This window comes from Harmonia axyridis, chromosome 3 (assembly GCF_914767665.1).
Source record: "Harmonia axyridis chromosome 3, icHarAxyr1.1, whole genome shotgun sequence".
Classification (NCBI taxonomy): Eukaryota; Metazoa; Arthropoda; class Insecta; order Coleoptera; family Coccinellidae; genus Harmonia; species Harmonia axyridis.
Window position 1 is genome coordinate 15088655 of NC_059503.1, and position 24271 is coordinate 15112925.

Sequence of the window (24271 nt, forward strand, 5' to 3'; positions counted from 1 at the left end):
GTCATTAATGTCAATTATATTTTCATTGTCATTTGAAGTAAACAAAAATCTGATTAGACTCCAATCAATCATGGCGATTCATTGATAACCTTGTTATATCATTGTTTCCAAATTTTAGTTATTGGAGTGTGTAAACATTGCAAATTGTATCAAATATTAAAATTTCAAAGCAAAATTTAAAACTCCCTTCCGAAGTGTTTTGATCAACTACGTCATGTTTATCAGACCTTGACATCTCGTCAGTATTGCAATATCAAACGTCGTCTTGCTGGTGCTTCAACATATAGCAACTGTATGGAAAATAAGTGCAACATACAATAACACCATATCCAGAGTTCCACCCTCGATCAACTTATGGCAATTAGTTATTATTAAAATAACAAGATGACTGGTATTCCTTCACGGTTGGCTTATGCTGGAAAGCTAGTATTGTATACATACCCCGGTGAGAACAAAAATAAGAGACTTTATTTTTAAATGATACTATTACCCAGTAATAACAATTTATTTATATCTTCGACTGTTTATTATTTTTAATAGACGAAATTTGTATTCAATCCAAATCTGCGTGTTTGTTGAAGTTTCCAATATGCAATTATCTTTCAAAAATATTTTTATTTATACTTATAATCTTTATTCTTTTCAATAATTTTGCTTATTCGAATGAAAGTTGTGACTCAAATCAATGAATTTATCCATCATTTCTTTGTTTAAACTTGTTTCAATACAATTACTCTAAAGCCTAAGTCAGAGTTATAATGCATTTTCAGTAACCTTGAATGAATTTTTTCACCACTGAATTTTGAAATATGTATGGCTATTTACCTTGACCTAACTCAAAGCACCTTTTAATATGCTTCAATATTTTAATTTGAATAACATATACCATAATATTAATATTGCACAATTTACCACATTTCTCTATTTTGTGAGTTTTAAGGAATTTCTGAGAATTTTAAAAATTTTCATGTATTGTATTTAAAATCGAATTGTGAAACAATCAAATCAAATATCTATATTCATTAAAAAAGTTGGTGCTTGAAATGTGATTATTGAATAATTAATAAATATTATTTAACAGAGAAGTTTTTACAAGAATCCAATTTATTATTCATAAAACTTCCATCAAAGCTATACCAAATACAATATTTAATTTAAATAAAATTTTATTTGAATTACAAATAAATCAATTGAATAACAATAAAAACATCTATTTGTGAAATGTTTTTACAGACAAAATTTTCTCCAGTATTACATAATTTCTAAAGATCAGTTTATGATGAAAATGAATAATTTTGTTTTGGTGTCTTCAATGATTAATTTTTAAAACAAAAACTCAATCTTGGAAGTTTTGGTCAAATAACATCATTTTTGAAAAACGGTTTATTTTACCTAATTCAGGCAACAACACAACCTCACTAACAAAAAAGTACATTAATTTACACTGTCTGAACTTTGTTTCCACATATCTATATTAAATGTCTATAATTTTTTCCCAGGCTTGTTATCTGCTGTTGGAAAAACACCAAACATTATAGCCCTCAGCAGATGTGTGACTACTGGTAAAATAATTTTCAAATCCTTTGGGGCAGGAGAACCCCCAAAAGATACAGATAATTCCACTGTGCCACCAAAAGGAACTTCAGGTGGAGGTGGTGGCAAAAGTAAAAACACTTTATCATGTCCAAAATGTGGAGATCCATGTACTCATGTTGAAACTTTTGTGAGTTCTACAAGATTTGTGAAATGTGAGAAATGCCACCATTTCTTTGTTGTCCTCAGTGAAGTGGACACCAAAAAAAAGGAGGGTCAGGACTTGAAGACTGGTTTTTACAGGAAACCACCACCACCACCGAAAAAAATTTATGATTATCTGAACAAACATGTTATTGGACAAGACCACGCCAAAAAGGTTAAGTTCTACTTTGACTAATCCATATTGTATGGCCTCACCTTCTATGAAGAAATAATTTAATTTTTGTTGCAGGTATTGTCTGTCGCAGTATATAACCATTATAAGAGAATTTACAATAATACTCCGCCAGCAATGAATCCAGTATCTCGTCCTGACATGACTGTTATGGAACAAGGGCCACATCATAGTGTAGCTCACAGAGGTTCGTACAAATTTATTCATAGTCTATTTATTAAATTCTTTTCATTTGATGAATGTCAAAGAGCAATTATCATCTTCAGATTTGAATAAATAATTCAATTTTTAGGCTCAGAAAACCATTCATTGAACCTTTGAAACTACACTTTTATAGATACACTCTGTTCATTGTAAAATAGGTTAGAACAATTTCAATTTATTTCCCGTTATGTACAAAACTACAATGACTTTGAAGGAAATGTAGCTATTATTGGCACGATTGCAATGTAGGTCATTTATTTAAGTGAACATCCATCGAACAGAGTATACATTACCCTGGTTAGAGCTATCTGATTTTAACAATTTAAGTGTAGTATAGTGTACATTACACTCAACAGGCTGATGCTTCGAACAGACCTTTCATGACAACATATTCTTGTTTTTTTTACATCACCAAACTATTGTGCAGATCTTCTCCATCTGACAGGACTGGGCCATGGTTCCAACTTTGGTTTCAACTCCAGTCAATCAAACACAAACGTAGAAGCCACTACACAGAAGTCTAATGGTTCTGAAATCCTTGACAAAAAGAGCCATGATTTGAAATTGGAAAAAAGCAACATCCTACTTCTGGGCCCTACAGGTTCTGGAAAAACTCTTTTAGCCCAAACTATTGCCCAATGCTTAGATGTTCCTTTTGCAATTTGTGACTGTACTACTCTCACACAAGCTGGATATGTAGGAGAAGATATTGAGAGTGTCATTGGAAAATTACTCCAAGATGCTAGTTATGTGGTGGACAGGGCTCAAGTGGGTATCGTGTTTTTAGATGAAGTTGACAAGATTGGAGCTGTTCCTGGTATTCATCAGTTACGTGATGTGGGAGGTAAGATATAATAAATCCCAATGGGCGAACATTTTGGGAGCTTTACTCATTGATAAAGTTTTGTTTTGTTAATTGTGCATCTATTGTTACCTTTTCCACATTCTTCTGTATAGGCATCATTTAAAATTAGATTAATTTATTGACAATTTCAGAATAGTCCACTTAGTTAGCTGAATTATTATTTATATTCAAAATTGATTCCTGGCATATCTCATCATTATTATTTATAATTAAATTCATTAATGCTTATTTCAACCAATAACATATTTCAGGCGAGGGTGTACAACAAGGCATGTTGAAAATGCTTGAAGGCACTATTGTTAATGTTCCTGAAAGAAATTCTCCTAGAAAATTACGTGGAGAGACAATCCAAGTCGATACAACAAATATATTATTTGTTGCTAGCGGAGCATACAATGGCCTTGAACGTTTAATACAAAAGAGAAATAATGAGAATGTAAGTTATTTTTATTCTTCAATATCATTTAATCTCAAATTATTTTATAGTATTTAGGCTTTGGGGCACCAGTTTCTGAGAGTCAAGGAAGGAGAGCTGCATCTCAAGAAGCTTCACTACATCAATCTGCAATGAGTGCCGAAGAAGAAAATGTAGAAAGGGACAACGCTCTAAAACAAGTCCAGGCTAGAGATCTCATCGATTTTGGAATGATTCCAGTAAGTATAGGGTAGTTTGATATTTCACTGTAATTTTGCTTCAAGTAAATGAGAACTTCTTCAAAGTTTAGGAATTATGATTATTTGAAAATCTATCATGTAAACCCTAAATTCACCTTCTCTTCTAGGAATTTGTTGGCCGATTTCCAGTATTAGTGCCTTTCCATAGTTTGGACAGAAATATGTTGGTGAGGATTCTAACAGAACCTCATAACGCTTTAGTACCCCAATATCAGCGTCTTCTAGGAATGGATCAGTGTGATCTAACATTTAGTCCTGAAGCATTAGTAGCAATTGCAAAACTTGCAATGGAACGTAAAACTGGAGCTAGAGGTCTACGTGCCATAATGGTGAATATATTGCTGTTACCTTCTGAAAAATTAATTAACCTTCAATTAATTTCAGGAGTCTCTTCTTCTTGAACCAATGTTTGAGGTACCAGGATCCACAATCACAGGAGTTCGCATTAACGAAGAATATGTACTTAATAATGGAGGACCAGTCTATATTAGAGCTACACCTACACCAGCCACAGAGGTATCAGATGAAGAAGATATTACTACTTCAATTAGGCTTAAACAGTAATATCTAGAGCCAATCATCTGGAATGACACATGATGTGATGATGAAACAAACTTTTTTTTAGACTCAGAAATATTTAAAAAAAAATGTTTTTTTTTCAATATATATGGTATATTTTTATTGATTTGAATTGTTTGTAAATAAAGATTTTATTCCGTAGGAAAACCTATTTAGTGTGAAAAAATTGGTTTTATTTGATTCATACTACAAGGAGTGTAATATATGATAAAACATTTGTTGTAAATAATAAATCAATTAAAGTTTGATATCCTTATCATTCAGTCTGATAGAATATTAAGTTCAAAAATTGTGAAACAACAAATTATTTAAGGTTTTAATAGTAACTATGATTTATTTTAGAGAATTGGATTAAGGTTAAGTAAATAATAAAATGACCTATTATAAATAAATTTCTCAAATAAAAACATCGAAAAATTTTTCTAAAATGAATCAATTTGTCCCAGTTATCCTCAGTGAGTTTCACTTCATTTAATTACCTACTGATATTAGAGCCCGCATTACACTGTAGCTGGACAAAATGCATTGTCAACACTTGAGCGCGTACAAAGTAATTTAGAATCTAAGTAAGAGAGTACCTGATAGTTAATTGCATATCTGGATTGAAAACTAAAGCAGCATCTCTATTACTTTGCATCCCATATGCACTGGCCTAACGGTGAGCGTAGCATGATTATATGCAACAACATCAAAAAATGAATCCGATTTATCAGGAATTTTATGGGGTTCTTCCCAAAACAAGAAAAATTTCGTGGATTGAATTAAGTGTTAGGCTACTTATCATACACGGAACGGGTAGTTCGTTTATCTCGTTTTCAACACATTTGCGCCATCTCACGAAAAAGTAATCAAGAAAATTATTATTTACGACTAGTAGTAATTTTAAGACTCAATCATTGTAGTTGTAAGTTGTACATAATCAAATTGATTACATATTATAGGGAAATCAAAGGGATGTTCAATTTGGAAAAAATAAAATATAGTAGACAAATAAAGAATTCGTGGACAAGGTTAATTCAGTATTGTACATGAAGAGGTCACTGATGCAGTTGATTCAAGTGAAAAAGAAATTATGAGATTTTTCTGATTTCATTTCGGTAACAAGCCGAAACAAATAAAACAGTAGATACATATTGTAAGGTCTCCTTGTTTGTACGGAGTTTGCCTATGATATTTTCGTAAATTTGTTAGAAAAATTTAATGTCTTTTGAAAATTTAATTTTGAACTGAGTCAGTATCTGAATATATGAATATGATTTGAAATTATAAAGAAAATATCTCAGTACCCAGGGGAACAAATAAAATTTGGCGAGGCATACTCGAGCCAATTTCTCAGGAAATTGCCGTGATTCATCCGGATATCCTTGATGAAATAAAATGGTGATCTCTGCCAAATAAAACTTCCCTCTCGACTATAACGGTGCAAGGTAACTCTTCTGTTCTTAGAACATTAATCTATCTATAATCTAAGCTTCTGTTGAACGGTTTGGTTTATATACCAAGCGACTTAGAGAGCGATGCGCAGCTCACGACGCCATCTCTCTGGCAAGCAAAGAGTCACTACTCACTCGCCTGCCAGTGCCGACGACGCTCCCAGAGGAGGGGGTACGAAGGTAAACTCGAGAATAGATCTAATTTCGTCACTACTTCTTCAATTTTATATTAAGCAACTAGTTAAATCTTTATGAAATTGGGAAAAATGGATTATTTAATTTTATTGGCAATAATACCAACTCGCAATTCTGGTTTAGTTCTGTCAGTATAGGCCTGTGTGTGTCTGAAAAACCTAATTGATACAACGTCGAACTTGAAACACCCTGTGTAGTACCCCAACCTTATTCTTATATGCATTAGTTGTATTTTCCAAAAAAATTCTGAAGAAAAAACAAAATTTTCGAGAATCATTTTCTACGGGTTTAAGCTTTCAAGGCTCCATTTTTTAAATCAGTTACACTATTTTATGGACGTATCCACCCACCAAACCAGTGGCGGCTGGCCCTCCTATTCTTGAAAGCTGGCGTTACCACTGCATCAAACGTTCTAGAATTATTGTCGCAAAACTATGAACCGCCTTGTTAAGACATTTTGATGGCGTGCTTCAATCGAAGGGGCTGTCGTCTTTCCAGAAATCTGCAAAAATCAAATAAAATCATAAGTAAAATAGTTTCAGGGTGAAGGTACAGGTGGAACCAGATGAAGGGAATATAACTCACTGATACGAATCTCCTCTCTTAGCAGCTAGCCATCTCATTAGTTTTTTACGACATTTTTTATATTCGTTAGACAAAAGTGTAAATGATCCTTCACTAATTTATTCGCATATTTTTACATAATTCTTTAGAAATATCAACTGAATAATCATTCAATTAATAATCACATCTCAAAACATTTGCACGTCTTTTGCTGCATCTAACGTTATCTAATATTATAGGTACATATATCACCTCGATTCTAGAATTGAATGAAAAGTTATTCGAAACACGGTTTTGAATTACAATGTGTTTCCATTCAGAAAAAGTGAATAAATTCAACAACAGCAGACCTCGTGAACGACAAAGATGATGAGTAGGTGTGAAGGATTCAATTTAATAAAACACAGCTTATTTCCCGTTTTACTGAAGGCACTAAGTGAAATTGTAGTGAAATATTCAATTTGTGACTGTGTCCAACTTTTCGACAAAAAAACAGTGAAAGTGAATTTGTTGGAAGGATAAAAACCTTGTAGGTAACTATATCAGAGAAAATTTCAAATTCTCAATTAAAAATATTGTCATGAAGTTGCTCTTATTATATCAGAATTAGTTATTTTAACGAGCAAATTTCATAATTTTCTACACTGTTGACCGACAAATATCTGCAAACGTATCTACAGGAAGGATGTAACATCGTCCTACACATTATATAATATCTCGATAATTATTGGATGTGTAATTTCAGTTATATTTGTTTCTGCACATTATTCTTTCATAGTTAAGAACACGTTCAAACGATAACATCCGTCGGAATTATCAATTAATTTTGACCTCAGCTCAAGCAAATTTTGCATGATTTATATGATAATGTGTGTATTGAAATCGAGTGAATATGAGGTTTAAAGAGTTTTCCTTACTGCAGATACGAAAATAACTAAATTGGTTAGTGTTATTAGGATTTTCTCTTTCAAGTAGTTTGTATGACAATTATCAGTCATGGGATTAAAAATTTCCTGCTCAGTGATGGATACCTAGGTACATATTGAACAACCATCCTTTCAAGATTTCAATACCTTTTCCGAACTATAATTTTTTTCTTTGAAGAATATAATTTAAATTTTGGATTGTTTTGGTTTAAATGAAAATTATTTTGGACGTGTTTCAGTTTTCTATGTAGTTTTATCACACTTTTTTGATAATTTACTTTACCGAATATTTTTGAGCGCTTGTCTCCCAAAAAAGATTGCTCTATCATTTCGTCACAATGTCAGTAATTTTAGAATGGTTTCAAACAAAAAGTCATTGATCATTGATATCCAATTCCTCCTTAAATTCGATTCTGTCCGTCCGGCCATATAACTTTCGAATGAAAGGACCTAGAAACTTGAAATTTGCAGTAAAGGCTAGGATCTTGAGTTGTTATGGTCAAAATCGGACTAGGGGTATCTACCGTAAATATGCCATTTTAAGATTTTTGCTAATTTTTGTTGGCCTTCTTCAAATATCCTGCATTCAATTTTTTTCATAATGTAGCAAATTTAATTATCTTCGAAGAATTCTCTGCCAAATGAGAAAAAGAAATAAAGGATGTGCCATTTGGAGAGAGCCCGATATTAGAGTTCGAATAAGTCATCAATGAGAATGAATCATCTCATTCTGAACACCCAGTAGAGTTCTCAGTGGCAAAAAGTCAGTACTTACCTTCGTTCTTCTAGTATTCACTTTCAAAATCTGATGGAAATATGATATAAATGATGTAAATTCATAGTAGGTTTTTAAAAAAAATCGATAAATCTCAAAGAAAATGAGAATTCGAACAAACTTGGGTTCATTTATTCTATGCAATATGAAAATTCAACAAAAAATATGGTGTTACAAACAATTTGAAAATGTAGCTCTAATGGAACACCCTATATACCTATACACAGTTATGTGATCTCCAAGGGTGCAATTAGCTCATGAATTAACGAGAACTCAAACGCTCTTGACTTCACGTTAGTACTTTTCTCATTATTTCTTTCCTTATGGATCTATCACTTGGAATTGTGAATATACGAACTCAAATCCTATCAGCTTTTGAGGAAATAAAACAATTGACATTTATTTTTGTTTGACAGTTGATAAACTACTATAATAAATAGGTCAAGAATGTAACAAAGAAAGATTTTCACGCAGTTTTGAGCATGGCTACAAACTAAAGGTGTTAATTTTTTCTTTACAGAAGCACGGAGCAATTTCTCAACATTCGGAAACTTGTCTCCTTACATGGAAAACAGAACACGCTAATTAAATTTATGGATATAATGTTTAATCGCTAATTATTCGATGGGATTTCTGTACCTTGAGCATAATATTGAAACATCAAAGACTTTTGTGAGTTGTCACCAGAATGATGGAGAAAATTTGATTCGATACCAGAAAAACAGAGATAATTGGAACAATTTTGTGTGATGTTCACCATTCAGAAAGTGACTAAAAGAATTCGAATGCGCAATGTTTCGATCCAAAAAGAATATCTACCCTTTAGAAGAAATACCGACAATCATCATCAACAGCCCATCTGATGAAATTAAGATGAGTGAAACATCGTTGTACGAAAAAGATGACGAGGAAGAAGAAAAAGACGAGTGCAAAAGGCTGATGTCACTCAGGAGGAACAGTATATCGTTACCTAATTTGGATGATATGCACATTATAAACGATCAAGTAGAAGTGAGTAACATAGGAACCTTTTTCAAATATCAAACATACCTATACCTAATAATTAGAATAATTTTTTCATTAAATATCAAATATCTCGAAAACTGCGAGACTTTCATACAAACGATTTTTTCATATCAGAAAGAGCATATTCTGATCTACATTCCGTTTTCGTTTGACGTGGTCTTTATGGGACACCCTGTATATACAGTAATGTGCTCCCCAAATGCAAATGTCCGATGAATGAACGTCAGTGTTTCCCTTAATTTTTACAAATATTCTTTTTTTTTGTAGTTCTTGATAGATACTGTTCTCCATAAAATTGTTTTTATATTATATTCCATCTCTATTTTCCTCTTTATACTTTTAAAAAGTCAATGTTACTATAGTATTTTTTCTTGACCTTTCTCTATTGATTGCAGAGAGTGGAACAGGATAAATTGGAAAATATTCAAGAATCTAACAGCGACCTGGTCAATGCCAATGAAATAGGATTCAGGTTAGTGTTCTTATAACGATATTTTTTACGATCTGTAGTGAAGGGATGAGCAACGCAATATCTCATCACTGACAACAGATCGAACCTCAGAATAATAAATAATAATAGATAGAGGGAGTATACGCAATTTTTACATGTCCCCAACATGGTAAGATTACATTGTCGGATTGTGATATATTTTCAAATCCACAATTTTACTATATCATTATGAAGGTATATTATATTGAATGAAATATATTTATTTGAGTGATTCTCGATTAAATATGCAATTTGAATATTTGGAATCCGATATTTTTCCTAATTGCCGAATTTAAAGTATTCAGAGTATTTATTATTTTCTGTACCTTCCTGCTGAATTCCAAGGTTTGGTAACTTTTGCTCTCTTAGTGTCATCGGTTGTTTCAAGTCATTTTGCGCGCTCGAAGTTTGTTTTCTGAATTTCTTATATATTTAGGTTTCCATCTCAATATATTGTGAGTTGATATGAAATGTTGATGGGATATAAGAAGTGCGTTCTTTGTGGGAAACTCGAGAATTGAGTGAAATACCGTATCGAAAAAGTTTTCTTCGAAAAAAAAAATTTTTGCAGAAATATTCAAAAAAGTTAGTCCTCGTCGCCACCATTTTTTTCATAAGAATCCCATTAACTCATGAACCGTTGACTTTTTACCCAAGATAAGGCATATTGCTGAAATTGTCGTCAAAAAAGCTATCTAATGATGCAATAATATACTGGGTCTGCCATTTGAAATAAGGAAAGTAGAAGTACCTATGTTTCCGGTATAATCGGGAGTTGTAGAGATCTGAAAATATTTTAGGAAAAAAGATTAGTGTATTAAACCCCAACATGCAAATTTTCAGCTACAAAATTATGATTTGTTTTCCATAAACGTCTAATAGTTTATTCTTCACAAACTAACCAACTACAAGTATAGGGTCATAAACACCTAACTCGTTTCCACTGATCTAATGCAAATGAAGTTTTAAGTCTAAATCCGAAATATGGGAAACTCAATCACCATTATATATCAATTTGAAATAAGTTCCTACTCCTTCCTGAATATTTTTTGCTTCCTAATAAATGTAGTAGGTACCTACATGGATTTTTCCAGATATTCATAACTTCGTAAATATTCAAACAATAGCAATGATAAATCATGAGAAACCTCAAGAAGCTCAGTTTTAATGACTAATCTCCTGTTCCAATATCCGCTCAAGATGACATTATCTATAATTTTCAATAAATAACCTTAATACGTTATCTGTATAATCAGATTCAAAGTAATGAATGTCCCACAATTATAAAGTGAATTTCATAAACAAAACTGGTTCAAATGGAGTATACGGAGGGCTTACAATTTTTAAGCGAAGAGTTAGGTCTGAAAAAACCGTGAGTCAATTTTTTTTCCATGATATTGGAATATTAAAATTTATTGCGAAAACAAACTAATAATTATCTCTATGCAAACATTGTAAGTGTAACGAGTTGATATTTATTGATATCATATGGTATCTTTACAAACAATTATTTCATTATTATGATGTGTTCTACCGTTTCAGATACTTTTTGCTTATCTTCAAGTACTAGAAAAATTATCTCATAATGCCTCCCTTTAATATCTAATACAGTAAGGTTCGTTGAACTAGTCAATTCGCAAAAAAATTCTGACATCAATCAGAGTTGGAGTGCAACTGCACTCTGAAGAAGATTAAGTACCTATCTTCCTTCATATAACATACAAATTAAATAATGGTCTCTTATTATTGTTGCATGTATATAATTCTCCCATGTAATGTGATCTGATGTGAAGTAATACTGTGATCGTTATTTATTGCTGTCATTTGTTTGGAATGTTGTAATAAATCTATGGTCAATTCTTTGTATAATTGCATAAATCAAGATGAATTATTCTTTTATAATCTGTGGATTCTAAGAAAGGAATATTAAAATCATATTAACAATTTTATTTCATTTTTGTGGACAGTTTTGTCCAATTGTGTATAATTTTCGAATATTTTGCCGAAAAGGCTATTATTTTGCACTTTCTGAGGAAAAATTCGCAGTAAAATCCAATTCTATTTCAAACACAATAACTTTCGAAGAAAAACAATTTGGCTTGAGCTTGACTTGATTTCAGGTCAAGTAGTAGTGATTTATCAAGTTCTTGAATCATATCAAGCTACTTGATTTTCAGCAGTTTTATTGTGTAGTGTCACATAAATTAAAAAAAATTTAAATGCGAAAGAACCTTGCAAAAAACACTTTTATTCATTAAATTTATTGTATAAAAGAACCGAAAATATCAACTTTTTTGAAATAGAAACGTAAATTAAATCACTATAAACCATAACAAAATAAAAAATAATGAAAAAAATTAAGTTTCTCAATATTGAGAAACTTGAGAGGCTTTTTTTGATTTTATAATTTTCCATCCAAGAGCTAAAACACATGAGGCATCTTATCGATTTGTCGCCTAACCTATTGCGGGTTTTTGTAACTGTAAGAGCAGCTCTGGAACATAGACTTTCAACAGGAGCTGAAGATGCTGGCGTTGATAAAAAATCCTTTGCCATTTTGGCAAAGTTTGGAAAGATATTTCTGAAACTACCAATAGATTCCATAGAAATGTGAGAAAACTACTAATGAAGTCACACTGGCGAATGCTTCAGTCTCTCGGCGCTCGAGGAATCCCCTTATTTAGTCTAAGCGCGCACGAGTCAAGCAATAAATATCTAAAATCAAGTCAAGTCAATCTCAAGTATGTAATTTTTCATGAGCTTGATTTTCAAGTCAAGTAGTTGGTTAAAATGTCAAGCTACTTGGCTTGATGAATACTTGAAAGCTTTCCAAAATCTTAAACATCAGCTGGCAAGGTAATGACATCCGTATTCTGGACGGGCATGAAATATTGTTCATTGAATATCTTGTCAAGGATAGAACCATCAACAGTGACCATTACATTACGTTATCGGATCGATTGAGTGCAGAAATTAAGGAAAATCGTCCTCAAATTCAAAAGAAAATACTCTTTCACCAAGACGGTGCTCCTTGTCACAAATAGATGAAAACCACGGTCAAATTGAATTGATTGTAATTCCAACTGCTTGACCACCCGCCTTAGTCTTCAGATCTGGCCCCCAGTGATTAGGTACTGACTTTTCACAGACCTCAAAAGAAGGCCTCAAAGAAATAAATTTGATACTAATGAGAAGTGATTTTCGTTGAGCCTATTTCGAAAGGAAAGACAAACCTTTCTATAGAAGAGTTATTGAAAAGCTAGAATAGCGTTGCAGTTCATGCATCACTCTTGAAGGTGATTATATTGAAGAATAAATTCGAGTTTTTAAGAAAAAATATATTTTTTGGCTCGGCTCTCATTGAGTGAAGAACAACTCAAAAAACCATATTTTCATTAAAATCCTATATCGTATTATCGTAGTTCATATTTGGGAAACACTGTTTATAAACAAGATCTTCAGTTTCTCCGAAAATTAAAATTGCCGAATTGTTTTCTGGGAAAAAAACATACAGACGTCTGAAAATGTTTACATACTCACGTCTCGTCTTTATTGCCTCCAAGAAAAAATATATCCGGTATATTAGGTATGCTGTCATTCAATAATATTAAAGTCAATTGAAGATATCCCTCCACTTAGTCATGTAGGGTCAACAGGCCACTCAAAATGACTTAATATTCGTTGCAACTCTCTATTTGCAAGAAGTTTATGTCCTTCAACACCAGTGGCCAAAGTTTCATTGGAAAATAGCCAGGGTTTTTATTCTTCATGGTATGTAAAATGAATTAATTGTTATTATATTTCTGTATTTTTTGAAAAAATTATTAATTTCAGGACGTTAACGATTCGAAGAAAATAGTAGTTATTGAATTATATGAAAGTAATAAGATCTGCTTTTGGCTGTTCATTTTCTATTATTTGCGAAATTATATAACTTGCAATTATTTTTTTTTAATTTTTGAATTTTTTATCTTCGAAACTGGCTTTCTTGATCCAAATTCATTTTTCTACTTTCAGTGGATGATTAATTCAATGAAATATTCCTGTACTGAAATGCTGAAGATCATTAGTGAGTTTGATTCATTATTCCATGAATTTTGAAGGCAAAATATGAAGTAAACAAATTTTGAAAAATTTATATCACAATATTTACTACAAAAAATACGAAATTCAAGACGCTTTCTTTTCAGCCGGTCATGTTGAAGATATTTTACGAAACAGTACAAAATAATAAACTTCAAAATAAATAAGTTTGCAGTTTTTGAAACTGAAAATTTCAAGGTAGTTAAAAATTTGTTTCGTCCGAATGTTATTCAATCGAAATAATTTGCCAATATAATAACATAAATCTTTTCTAAATGCCAATTGAGAAACGTAAATCAAAATGATAAATTAGTTCGATTAGTTCGATCTGTCCATCGTAGAACAATGGAAAATGAATGTTTTGACGAAGAAAGCATATAAAGTCTCTTAGTGCGTATATAACTGACTCCTGAATACATATTTCAATAATTAAAAGGTGAAATGTGGTATATCATGTTTCCAGGTTGTTCTATCCACAGTTCATTCAAACAAATCAAATAAAAGGATTTCAAAAATAAATATTATCTTAATGATAATTAACTGAGGTTATTCCAGTTCCAGAAGTCGATGGAAAGTAGTTTCATACCTACCCTTGTTTTGAACAGAAGGTTGTGTTTTCACTTTAAATTTTTTTATGTGACGTGATAAGATGATTATAAACACCATTAAAGATTCCAATGATTACTTCACTTTCAATGGTAAGTTACACTCGAATGCCATGGAAAGAGATTTAGGATATTGGAAGAAATGTATTTTGGAAACAAAATAGACATGTCTTTTCGCTAAGCTAGGAAAAACTAATTTATCAAAAAAGGTAGAGCATTATATTAATAACTAATCGATCGAATGTAAAGACGTAGACAATCTTAAACAGATGGTGCTGAGAAATTATACAGAATTTATGAATCTTCAAAATAGGTTTTACTGAAGAGAAAAGTAGTAGATAATACTGGTATATTCCAAAGTCACTTGAACTAGTCCATAAAATGGCTTGGCCAGATGTCCCTTTGAAGTGGATACCGCGATCCGCTAAATACCGGGGTTTACTTGAAAGTATTGCTAGTCAATAAATTCAGTGGCCCCAAAAGAATTTCTGGAAACTTAGACAACCCTTGTATAATCGAAATATTCTGGCTTCCTCAAAGTGACTGGATATACTATAATAGCTTAGGAATAAAAGAAAGGGTTTTTTACTAGAAATGAGGACACAATAACTAATTTTATTATAGCTTAGGAATTTTAGACACAAAAGGAATCAAAACTCTCTTAATCTCCTCAACAACATTTTAAAAGTCCGTCTTCCCTGTTTTCCAGTCTGCAGAAGGTTTGAAACACTGGAGTGCATATTAATTATGAACTTATTCATCAAGTTCCGTTTTTTTAGAGGTAGCAAGCAAATGATAGGAAAATCAATTTTATATCATTTCAAGCCCTTTTAAATGCTCTAAAGTATTTTCAGCTGTCCTGATGAAACCTTCTAAGCTAAGACCTATTTAAAATTGCATACAAATTCTGAATATAGATACAGATTATAATGAATTTTCCTCTAAATTGCAGAATTCCTCTGCGTAATGCTAGAAGAAAATCTGTTACTATCCCAAAGATGCTCAGAGCAACAGGAGATGAAGAATCTTCACCAGCGAACTCAATCACATCCAACAACTCTCTTTCGAGCTTGCTTAGGGAAAAAATGCAGGTGAGAATATCTTTCATGAATTACTGATAACTAACTATTAATTTTTTGCGATCAATAATGAATAATCTTTCACACAACATTGAGGAAAGTAATCAAACCCCATTTCGCAATCAGTTTGAGTTCATCAACATTCTTTTTAAGGAAAAACAATGATTTCAACAAGATTTATCGGAATTTATGTGAAATTTATCTCTCGAAAGCAGAATCAAAGTGACCTCAAGATGATCTTTGTTTTTCTGTCAAATATTTCTGAATATTTTATCTTGTAAAAATCGAATAGTGTCATTAAAATTGAGTTGCAATAAAATTCACAACGTATAGAGGACACTTCCAGTTTTTAAAACGGGAATATCATTTGAAATACATAAATAGAATGCGATCAGAGACACCTACTGGGTAGATACATTGTTTTCAGTAATTCGGTGCTAATATAGTTATGTGTCTGTTCATCTGGTGACTATGGGATTCTCGATCTCGAGTAAATAATGGATTGAATTATCTTCTCGAAAAATGAATGAGGGAATGGAATAATAAACTTCTAGAGCAAAATAAAGACAAGGTAATAACAAATGTTAATTTCATGAATATCGTTCATATATTCCAAAATAATGGAAATTATACCTACTCTGGGGAAACACTTTGAATTGCATATAGAAACGAGTGTATTCAATGTAAAATACATTTATCTTTATAAATATTCGATCTGGATACACTTAAAGAATAACAAAAACTCAAAACTAACAAGAATAACGATGTAGTTCTTCAGTATGTATATGTACGAATTTATTGCTATGCTTTTGCCACCTGTATGTAATTGTAAGTATATCGAATGTTACCAAATACGCTCTTAAAGTTATAAACATGTTCTTGGAGACTGATTAGAGAATGAGCATTCAATTGATTCACCATTAGAACAATAAATTTTCAAAAGGATAACGAAAACATTTGATGAATATAACAAAAATGTGGGCATTCTACTTGAATTTTTATGATTCTGATCATGCGATCAACAAAAAATTTTGCAGTTTGATTGAAATTGATAGTCTTTATCAGAGATAATGTTATCTCTGGTCTTTATATACACGCAAAATCTCAACTCGTTCAGATCCATTGTCCAGGAAATATTGGATATTTCCTTTCTAATATTCTTCTTCAATTTTCTATGGATCTGATCAACTTAAAATTTAGCACGACGGAGTTGAAATTTTGGTGTTGATATGAAATATAAATCTCAAACATAGTGCAAATTTTTAAGCTGGTCATACCATCAGAACCAAAGAAAATTCAAGGAGAATATTGGGCATCCGTCTCCAAGTCTTTTCGTTGAATTAGATGTAGATTAAGATTGAAGGGGGTTCCATAGCACTGCGACCTAATAGTTTATTGTGAGCCCATCAAAACTATTCTCGTTATTACGTTATCTACAGCTAGCCTTCCAGTTCCAGAGTTATAATAAACCCCAATATCTGAGATGGCTTTAAGGAGGCTTCTTCCTCACTTCTACAAATTTTCTTGTCCAAAGCAGATTTTGCGTTGGCTAGTGATGAGGAGGCATTCCGTCACCAGGTAATCTGCAGTTTCTACCTTCTCCCCACACAATCTGAAAGCGTCGTTTTCCGCTAGACCCATTCTCATGAGGTGCTTCCTGAAGCGACAATATCTATAAGGAATCTAGTGAGGAGTTGTAGCCATATTCTTGCTAAGATCCAGACAGTCCTTAGATCTTGCAGTGTCAAAGTATCGAAGAAACTCTTAGAATGATCCAATCCAGGATAATTTCACCATAGTGTTTCCCTTTCGGTTGTTCCTTCTCCTGAAACTCTTTCTTTTAGGAACATTCGCCTATTCCACAGAAAGATTTTGGGCCAATGAAAGGAGTTTTTGCTTCTTTTCTGGCCAGTGTGTTGGCCTCTCAGACTGAAAACACCTTATTAGTTGTTATTCTTGCCTATTTCGTTGAGTTTTCTTCATCACTCCAATACCATTTCAGAATGGATGATATGTGAGCTCAATGCTTGCAATGATTGCAGCCTGACGGTCAGAATTAATGTATCTCTAGATCATATTTCTGATAGTTTCTTACTAGATTTCACATCTTTCTATTGTCTGTCTATCTCTGCCAGAAAGACACTTAGACAGCTACCTAACGATAGTGAGCATATGGGGCTCGATGCTAAAATTCAAAATTGAATTTAAGGGCTGATTCGTCATTAATAAGTCGAACCTTATCGTTGAGAGCATTCCGAGCTCATAATTCGAAAATTACAGCGCATAAAAAGTAGTGAAACTTTCACATATCGTAAAAATTTGTTCATATTTACCTCAATTTTTTTGACGTTTTTCCGAAATCAAAACACTCGAATGAATCTCCGCATGTTCATGTCGTTTCACAATAGCTAATATTTTTACAGATGTGGGGACCATCAACCTTCAAAAAGAAGAAAAGCCCAGATTACAAAATAAGGATATTCGTGGGATTCCTCCTATTAACCATAGTATTTTTAGTCAGTTTCGCTTACGTCTTATACCATCAGAAAGTACTCCAAAGGGCATACTTCGAAAGGATCAAATTCAATCATGTCAAAAGGATGATGAAAATTTTCAACGATGATGGATTGGCTATAATAAACGCCAAGTTGGGAACGACGTTGAACTTCGACGCTGTACATCCGTGTTTACCGAAAGATCAGATAGAAAAGAGCATATGTCTGGAGTGGATGCAGAGGGCGAGGTTGTATCTGAATCATCACGATTTCAGTTCGGAGGTGAAGTGTTACAACCTCAGATGGGTTGCTTTGGGCGATAATGGCGATCTAACGGATTGCTTCGAATTCTCCACTAACGAACATTGGTACGGGGGTGGTCAAAATGCGGAGTCTGCTTGGCAGTTGGAAAAGGGACATCATGAGTTTTCACCATTCATAACAGGTATCTATGAAATTGCGGTTTATTACCATATTATTTAGATTTAGGATTAATACAATTTGAGAAGGTTATAATGGCAACACTGGGTATTATTTTCTGACGTTTCTCATGTCATTTGTGTTCAGTAGGTTATGATCGAGAAAAGGTACACGCTTCAACAACGTTTAGAAATTGTTGAAATGTTCTATCAAACCATATTTGAAAGTGAGTTTTCCTTACACGATACTAGAGTAACATTACCAAGTACTGGGACGTACTTGGTAGCACTTTCAAATTTGTCTACTATACGACAAATAGTGAGTCGATTAACTGAATAATGTCTTCGATGAATTCTTCTTAAATTTTTTCAAGTGTTCACAAATGAGCACTGATTTTTATGAAACAATTTATCAATTTCTAAACATTTTTGAAGCGTATATCTTCCAATGATCAAATGGGGTAACCTATTGGTACCAATGTACTTTTAGGAATGAAGGTATACAATCAATTCAGTTGCGAAATTAGGAACTCAGATAATGAATTTTTATTTAAGAAAAGGATGAAATCTTTTCAATTGATAGGTGTTTCTATAGTCTATCTTAATTTTTACACTAAGTTAGGATTTTGTCTGTTATTTTTTCTCTTTAAGTGTTCTTGGATCTTTTTCACAATGTATGTAAACATTTTATGGAAATTAAGCTAACCTTTCTTGGGCTTATTCCATATCATGGTATCTTAGGTCTATAGATTACACAGGTTGTCGCGTAATTTTCAACTTGAATGGGGATACCGGGAGACGTCACGTTGACGTTGATTGGTTGAAAGTTACGAGGCAACCTGTCTAATCTAATAGACCTTAGCCAATGGCGATATATATGGATACCGGATGACGTGTTAGCCCCCCCTCTTCAACCTAAACTACGAGACAACCTGTGTTATTCATAGATCTTGATCCTAATCTACCCTTGAACCAATTGAGAATAAAATAAACACATCATGAGTGAATTTTTTCAGTAGTGAGCTAAATGACTCTTCAGCGCTGTCAAGTTCAAAATATTTTTTTTCTACCATTAATCGATATCTTCGCGATTAGTCAGGGACGATATTATTTTCTATTGGCTATACCATAGAGTAATAAACATAGATAGAGGGAGTAAACGCAATTTTACATGTCCCCAACATGGTTGTCGGATTGTTATATATTTTCAAATCCACAATTTCTATATCGTTATGAATGTATCACATATTGTATTGAATGAAATATATTTATTTGAACGATTCCCAATTGAATATGCAAATTTGAAATATTTGGAATCCGATATTTCTCCTTATTGTCAAATTTATGTAAGCAGATCAGTCATTATTTTCTGTATATACATGCTGACTTCCAATGAGTTGAATCCATGTGGATGTCCAATAACGATTTGAGGCTCTTTTCTGTTGATTAAGAGACTAGAACTATAGACAAATTCCAATAGTTCTGTAACAATTGATCAGATTAGATTGTGATTCACATTGTACATGTAAAATAACAACACTAATGTTCATGTCGAATTTTGAGGGGATTGTTCATCATCAGAACCCCGCATTTAGATAAACTAACCGACAACAATAACATAATGATGAATCACATCTCATATATCACCATATATGACAGTTCTGTAGTATGTATGAATGTACGAGCGATCAAAGCTCCTAAGCCATGAGCCAAGTCAGTACTTTTCTCAAAAAATTTTATCTGATTTCATTCGAATGGATGTTTTTTTATAGGTAACGTGGACAAGCACGAATGGGGAAACGTCCTGAAAAGGTTCTTCATCAGTTCGAAAGGAGCTGCCATTCTCGTAGACAACGTCACGCCCCTCTACACTGCCATAACAGGAACTAACAACAAGCAACTCTGCCTCAAAGCTCAATACGACGACTTTGCCTACGTGAATCACGTGACCGATACTCCTCAATTGAACTACAGCATATGTGTAGCTTCCAACACCCTCACACTGCATTCAAATCTGATCGAGAACACCCTTTGGGATGGCTTGAAGCAAGAAGACCTCAATGTCATCAATTCCTTACTTACGGAACCTCTCTGGGAGATTACAGGGCCTGGTCTACTCACTGAAGGTGAGATATTTTCGGTATATTGACTTAAGAATATGATAAAGTTGATGTCGCAAAGAATAAGAATAGTTCTTTATAATACAAGTGCAGAAGGCATTAATATTTTCCACGAGTTCAAAATTCAAAAACGAGCCACGAAATGGCGAGTTTTTGATTGAACGAGTGGTAGAATGAGCCTTCTGTACGAGTATTATACATTATTTTCTCTAATTCATTGCATTTTTATTGAAATTAATGAAATATTTCCATAAATATCATTTAGTGCTTCTTGCATTGAAAAATGTTGGTTGGCAGAACTGATTTCTTTGAGGCAAATTGATGAATTGACAGATAAAGCCGTTGCAGAAAGTTCGGAGTACCAACATATAATAATAAAATATAACCATGAAAACTGTGCGTTTCTGATATATTATCGCACGATTTTGTTCTACAAGATGTGTAAGAATGAACGGAATAACCACAGAATTAGATAAAATATAATACGAGTGCAGAAGACATTGATATATTCTTACACGAGTGTTTGAATGAACAAGTGTTCCCAATGACTCATGAAACGTAGATTTTTTACCCAAATTATGGCATAATGCTGAAATTTTCATCAAATAAGCTGTCTAAAGATGCAATAATATACTGGGTGTGCCAGAAAGTAGTAAAGGGTGTTTTTTTCAGAGCTATAGAACTAAATTGCAATAAAAAACGATGGATAATTCGATTATTTATCCGCAAGATAATCTTGTGGCATTACATTTCAAATATGATTTCTGGCATATGATCGCCACGGCTGGCTAGGATGTAGTCCAATCTGAACGTCCAATTTTCGATGACTTTTTCCAACATTTGTGGCCGTATATCGGCAATAACACGGCGAATGTTGTCTTCCTTGTCAAGGGTTTGTGGCTTATCCGCATAGACCAATGACTTTACATAGCCCCACAGAAAGTAGTCTAGCGGTGTTAAATCACAAGATCATGGAGGCCAATTCACAGGTCCAAAACGTGAACTTAGGCGGTCACCAAACGTGTCTTTCAATAAATCGATTGTGGCACGAGCTGTGTGACTTGTTGCGCCGTCTTGTTGGAACCACAGCTCCTGGACATCATGGTTGTTCAATTCAGGAATCGAAAAGTTAGTAATCATGGCTCTATACCGATCACCATTGACTGTAACGTTCTGGCCATCATCGTTTTTGAAGAAGTACGGACCAATGATTCCACCAGCCCATAAAGCGCACCAAACAGTCAGTTTTTCTGGATGTAACGGTGTTTCGACATACACTTGAGGATTATCTTCACTCTTAATGCGGCAGTTTTGTTTGTTGACGTAGCCATTCAACCAGAAGTGCGCTTCATCGCTAAACAAAATAAAATGGACGTAGTGCGCGATACGTATTCCGCACAGAACCATTATTTCCTAAATGAAATCGCACTATTTGCAAGCGTTGTTCAGGCGTGAGTCTATTCATGATGAATTGTCAGACCAGACTGAGAATAAATCACTTGACAGCTGTTAAATCGGTCGCCATCTTGAACAGTAATGCCAACTTAAAGTTATATACCTCGAAAAAACCACCATTTGGTATGTGGTTTTACTTCAGCGACTGATGTATGAAAATGTTTTTTTTGTTGAGATATTGAGTTTGTTATAGCAATAGTCTTTTCTTTGCAGACACAATAATCAATTACACAGAAGAAGTGATCCTGTTGGGTTTTCTCAAGCAAGGCCATGTCCTCATCAACGAATTCTGGCAAAAGCAAGTTGGCGACTTTACCGTGGACATCGACAGATTCTCGAAACTGGATGAGGTGATCGATGTGATGCACAGAAGAGGTTTCAGGATAGTTTTCTCCATACAACCCTATATATCGACTGAGAGTTCAAACTTTGCCGAGGCTGTGAGACAAAGGCTGCTCGTATCCGAGAGGTTTAGTGATAGAAGAATTCCGGCCTTGACAAGATACAAGTCGCTGCAGAGTGCGGGAGTTCTAGATCCTACAAACAACAGAACTATGCCTTGGTTGTTGGAAAAACTGAAGAATGTAACTGGAAAGTATAAATTCGATGCGTTCTACTTAGACGTTGGGGTAGCTTACGATATACCGCACTACTATCAATGTGATAAGCCCTTGATTAATCCAGATCACTACAAAACCTTGCTCACGGACAGTTTACAACATAACATCAACTTGTTTGGAGTGAACAGCGCTGTGACGAGACCTAAAGCACCGATTTTCGTGTCCTTGCCCCAATTCGAATCTTCGTGGGATGGTTTGAGGAGAGTCATTCCAACTATTTTGTCTTATGGACTACTGGGATATCCGTTCCTGATTCCAGGAGCAGTGGGAGGTGATTTCGAAGACGTCGATATGTTGGATGTTAACGCATCTACGAAGTTACTTCCAGACAAAGAGTTGTATATGAGATGGCTGCAGCTGGCCACTTTTTTGCCTGTTATAAGGTTCACACGTCTTCCTAGCACCTATGGGGATCAGAATGTTTTGGAAATGGCCAAGATATCGACTTCTTTGAGGCAAATGAAGGTAATTGGTGATTGAACAATTTTGCTTCCGAGTCTACGTAGAAAGAAACTTTTGGAATTAAAATTAAAATTCTTCATTTCCAAATTAACAAATGCATTTAAGACGGATCTGAAAGGCTTTGATTTGATGTCTGTATTTCTATCGTACTCTTTTCGCAAATCCTTCTAACAGCCTCAATTTCTATAACTCTCGGATCGAATTTGGTTTTGATGAAGGTAGTGCAAGTGCGCAAACGTAAAACTTCCGGGACTTCAAGCCCCAGAGAAGGAGATGAAAAGGCATATTCGAGGAGAAAGAGCGCAAGCTAGGTGTGAGGACTGAGGTGAAGCAAGTCTTAACGTGTCATCGGCGCTGTCGCTGCATCTATCCGATAGATATGCACGCCACGACACCATCTATCGGCCAAGCAAAGAACCCTATACACATCTAAGTTTATGGTGTAAGCGAGTTTTCACAAATATCAATGTCAATATTTCCTAAACGGACTATATATAAATAACCAACAACAAAGACGTCATAATAAATCACAAGGCATGAATGAGCGCTGAAAATCTTCTGAGATCAACTTACTTTTCTCGTTTTTTTTTATTTACATCAAGGCTCATGATTCCCTCGTTACGCCACTGCCTGTGTAGTAGATAGTAGTAAAACTCTCAAATTTCATTTATTTACAGGTTTCACCCCTTCTGAAAAAGTACGCTAAAATTGCATTAGACACGGGTCTTCCTATGGTAAGGCCATTGTGGATGATGGACTCCAATGATCCTTCCTGTCACTCAGTGGTAGATGAATTTTCAATAGGAGACGACTTAATAATAGCTCCAGTCTTATACTCTGGTTCTAGACAGAGAGAAGTTTACCTTCCAGCTGGAGTGTGGAAAGATGGTATAGATGGAAGTTTCCGCAAAGGTAGCCGATGGATCCATAACTACAAAGTCGAAGAAGATAAAGTTGCTTACTTTGAAAAGATGCCCGATAATACCAGACTTTAGCGATATACCTACCTATCAACAATTTTACATATTTGAGTTGATGTGATTGAATGTATTTTTAAGAATTTCGAATGTGATACCTCTTATTTCATTAATATATAGATTAAAACATGAACCAATCTTATTCCGAAATCGAATTTTATACCTAAACCGCTAACGCTACATTGAAACGTTATTAAAACATTGATTTAAAATAACAGACTTGTATACATTCAAAAATGATAACCATAGTATGAGCATAGAATCAGATAATAAGACTATGACGTAGATTTCTTG

The 24271-nt window shown here is 33.7% G+C and overlaps 2 protein-coding genes and 1 long non-coding RNA gene across 10 annotated transcripts; 2 read left to right on the plus strand and 1 right to left on the minus strand.

Annotated features, from left to right (window-relative positions):
- The first annotated feature begins 11 nt into the window (after positions 1–11).
- Positions 12–4499, plus strand: LOC123676216 (ATP-dependent Clp protease ATP-binding subunit clpX-like, mitochondrial). Of its 2 annotated transcripts, none has more exons than XM_045611986.1 (8): positions 12–445; positions 1500–1912; positions 1988–2117; positions 2562–2978; positions 3251–3435; positions 3486–3653; positions 3782–4003; positions 4059–4499. In XM_045611986.1, exons 1-8 carry the CDS (start codon positions 385–387, stop codon positions 4236–4238), a joined length of 1776 nt encoding a protein of 591 aa, XP_045467942.1. In that variant the 5' UTR covers positions 12–384; the 3' UTR covers positions 4239–4499. The 2 variants fall into 2 exon arrangements, with proteins under 2 accessions (XP_045467942.1, XP_045467943.1); XM_045611987.1 differs by having other exon boundaries at positions 2580–2978.
- LOC123676229 lies at positions 3827–5153 on the minus strand. The gene is made up of 2 exons (XR_006746879.1): positions 4832–5153; positions 3827–4025 (listed from the first exon to the last, which is right to left on the minus strand). It is a non-coding gene; the product is annotated as an uncharacterized LOC123676229 (long non-coding RNA).
- Positions 5154–6642: 1489 nt separating this feature from the next.
- Positions 6643–24110, plus strand: LOC123676212 (myogenesis-regulating glycosidase). Of its 7 annotated transcripts, none has more exons than XM_045611976.1 (8): positions 6643–6974; positions 8667–9157; positions 9568–9644; positions 15303–15441; positions 17853–18369; positions 20116–20469; positions 22132–23003; positions 23678–24110. In XM_045611976.1, the coding sequence occupies exons 2-8, from the start codon at positions 8939–8941 to the stop codon at positions 23993–23995; spliced, it is 2496 nt and encodes an 831-aa protein (XP_045467932.1). In that variant the 5' UTR covers positions 6643–6974; positions 8667–8938; the 3' UTR covers positions 23996–24110. The 7 variants fall into 7 exon arrangements, with proteins under 7 accessions (XP_045467932.1, XP_045467933.1, XP_045467934.1 ...); XM_045611977.1 differs by having other exon boundaries at positions 6740–6978; XM_045611978.1 differs by lacking the exon at positions 6643–6974 and adding an exon at positions 7225–7387.
- The last annotated feature ends 161 nt before the right edge of the window (positions 24111–24271 follow it).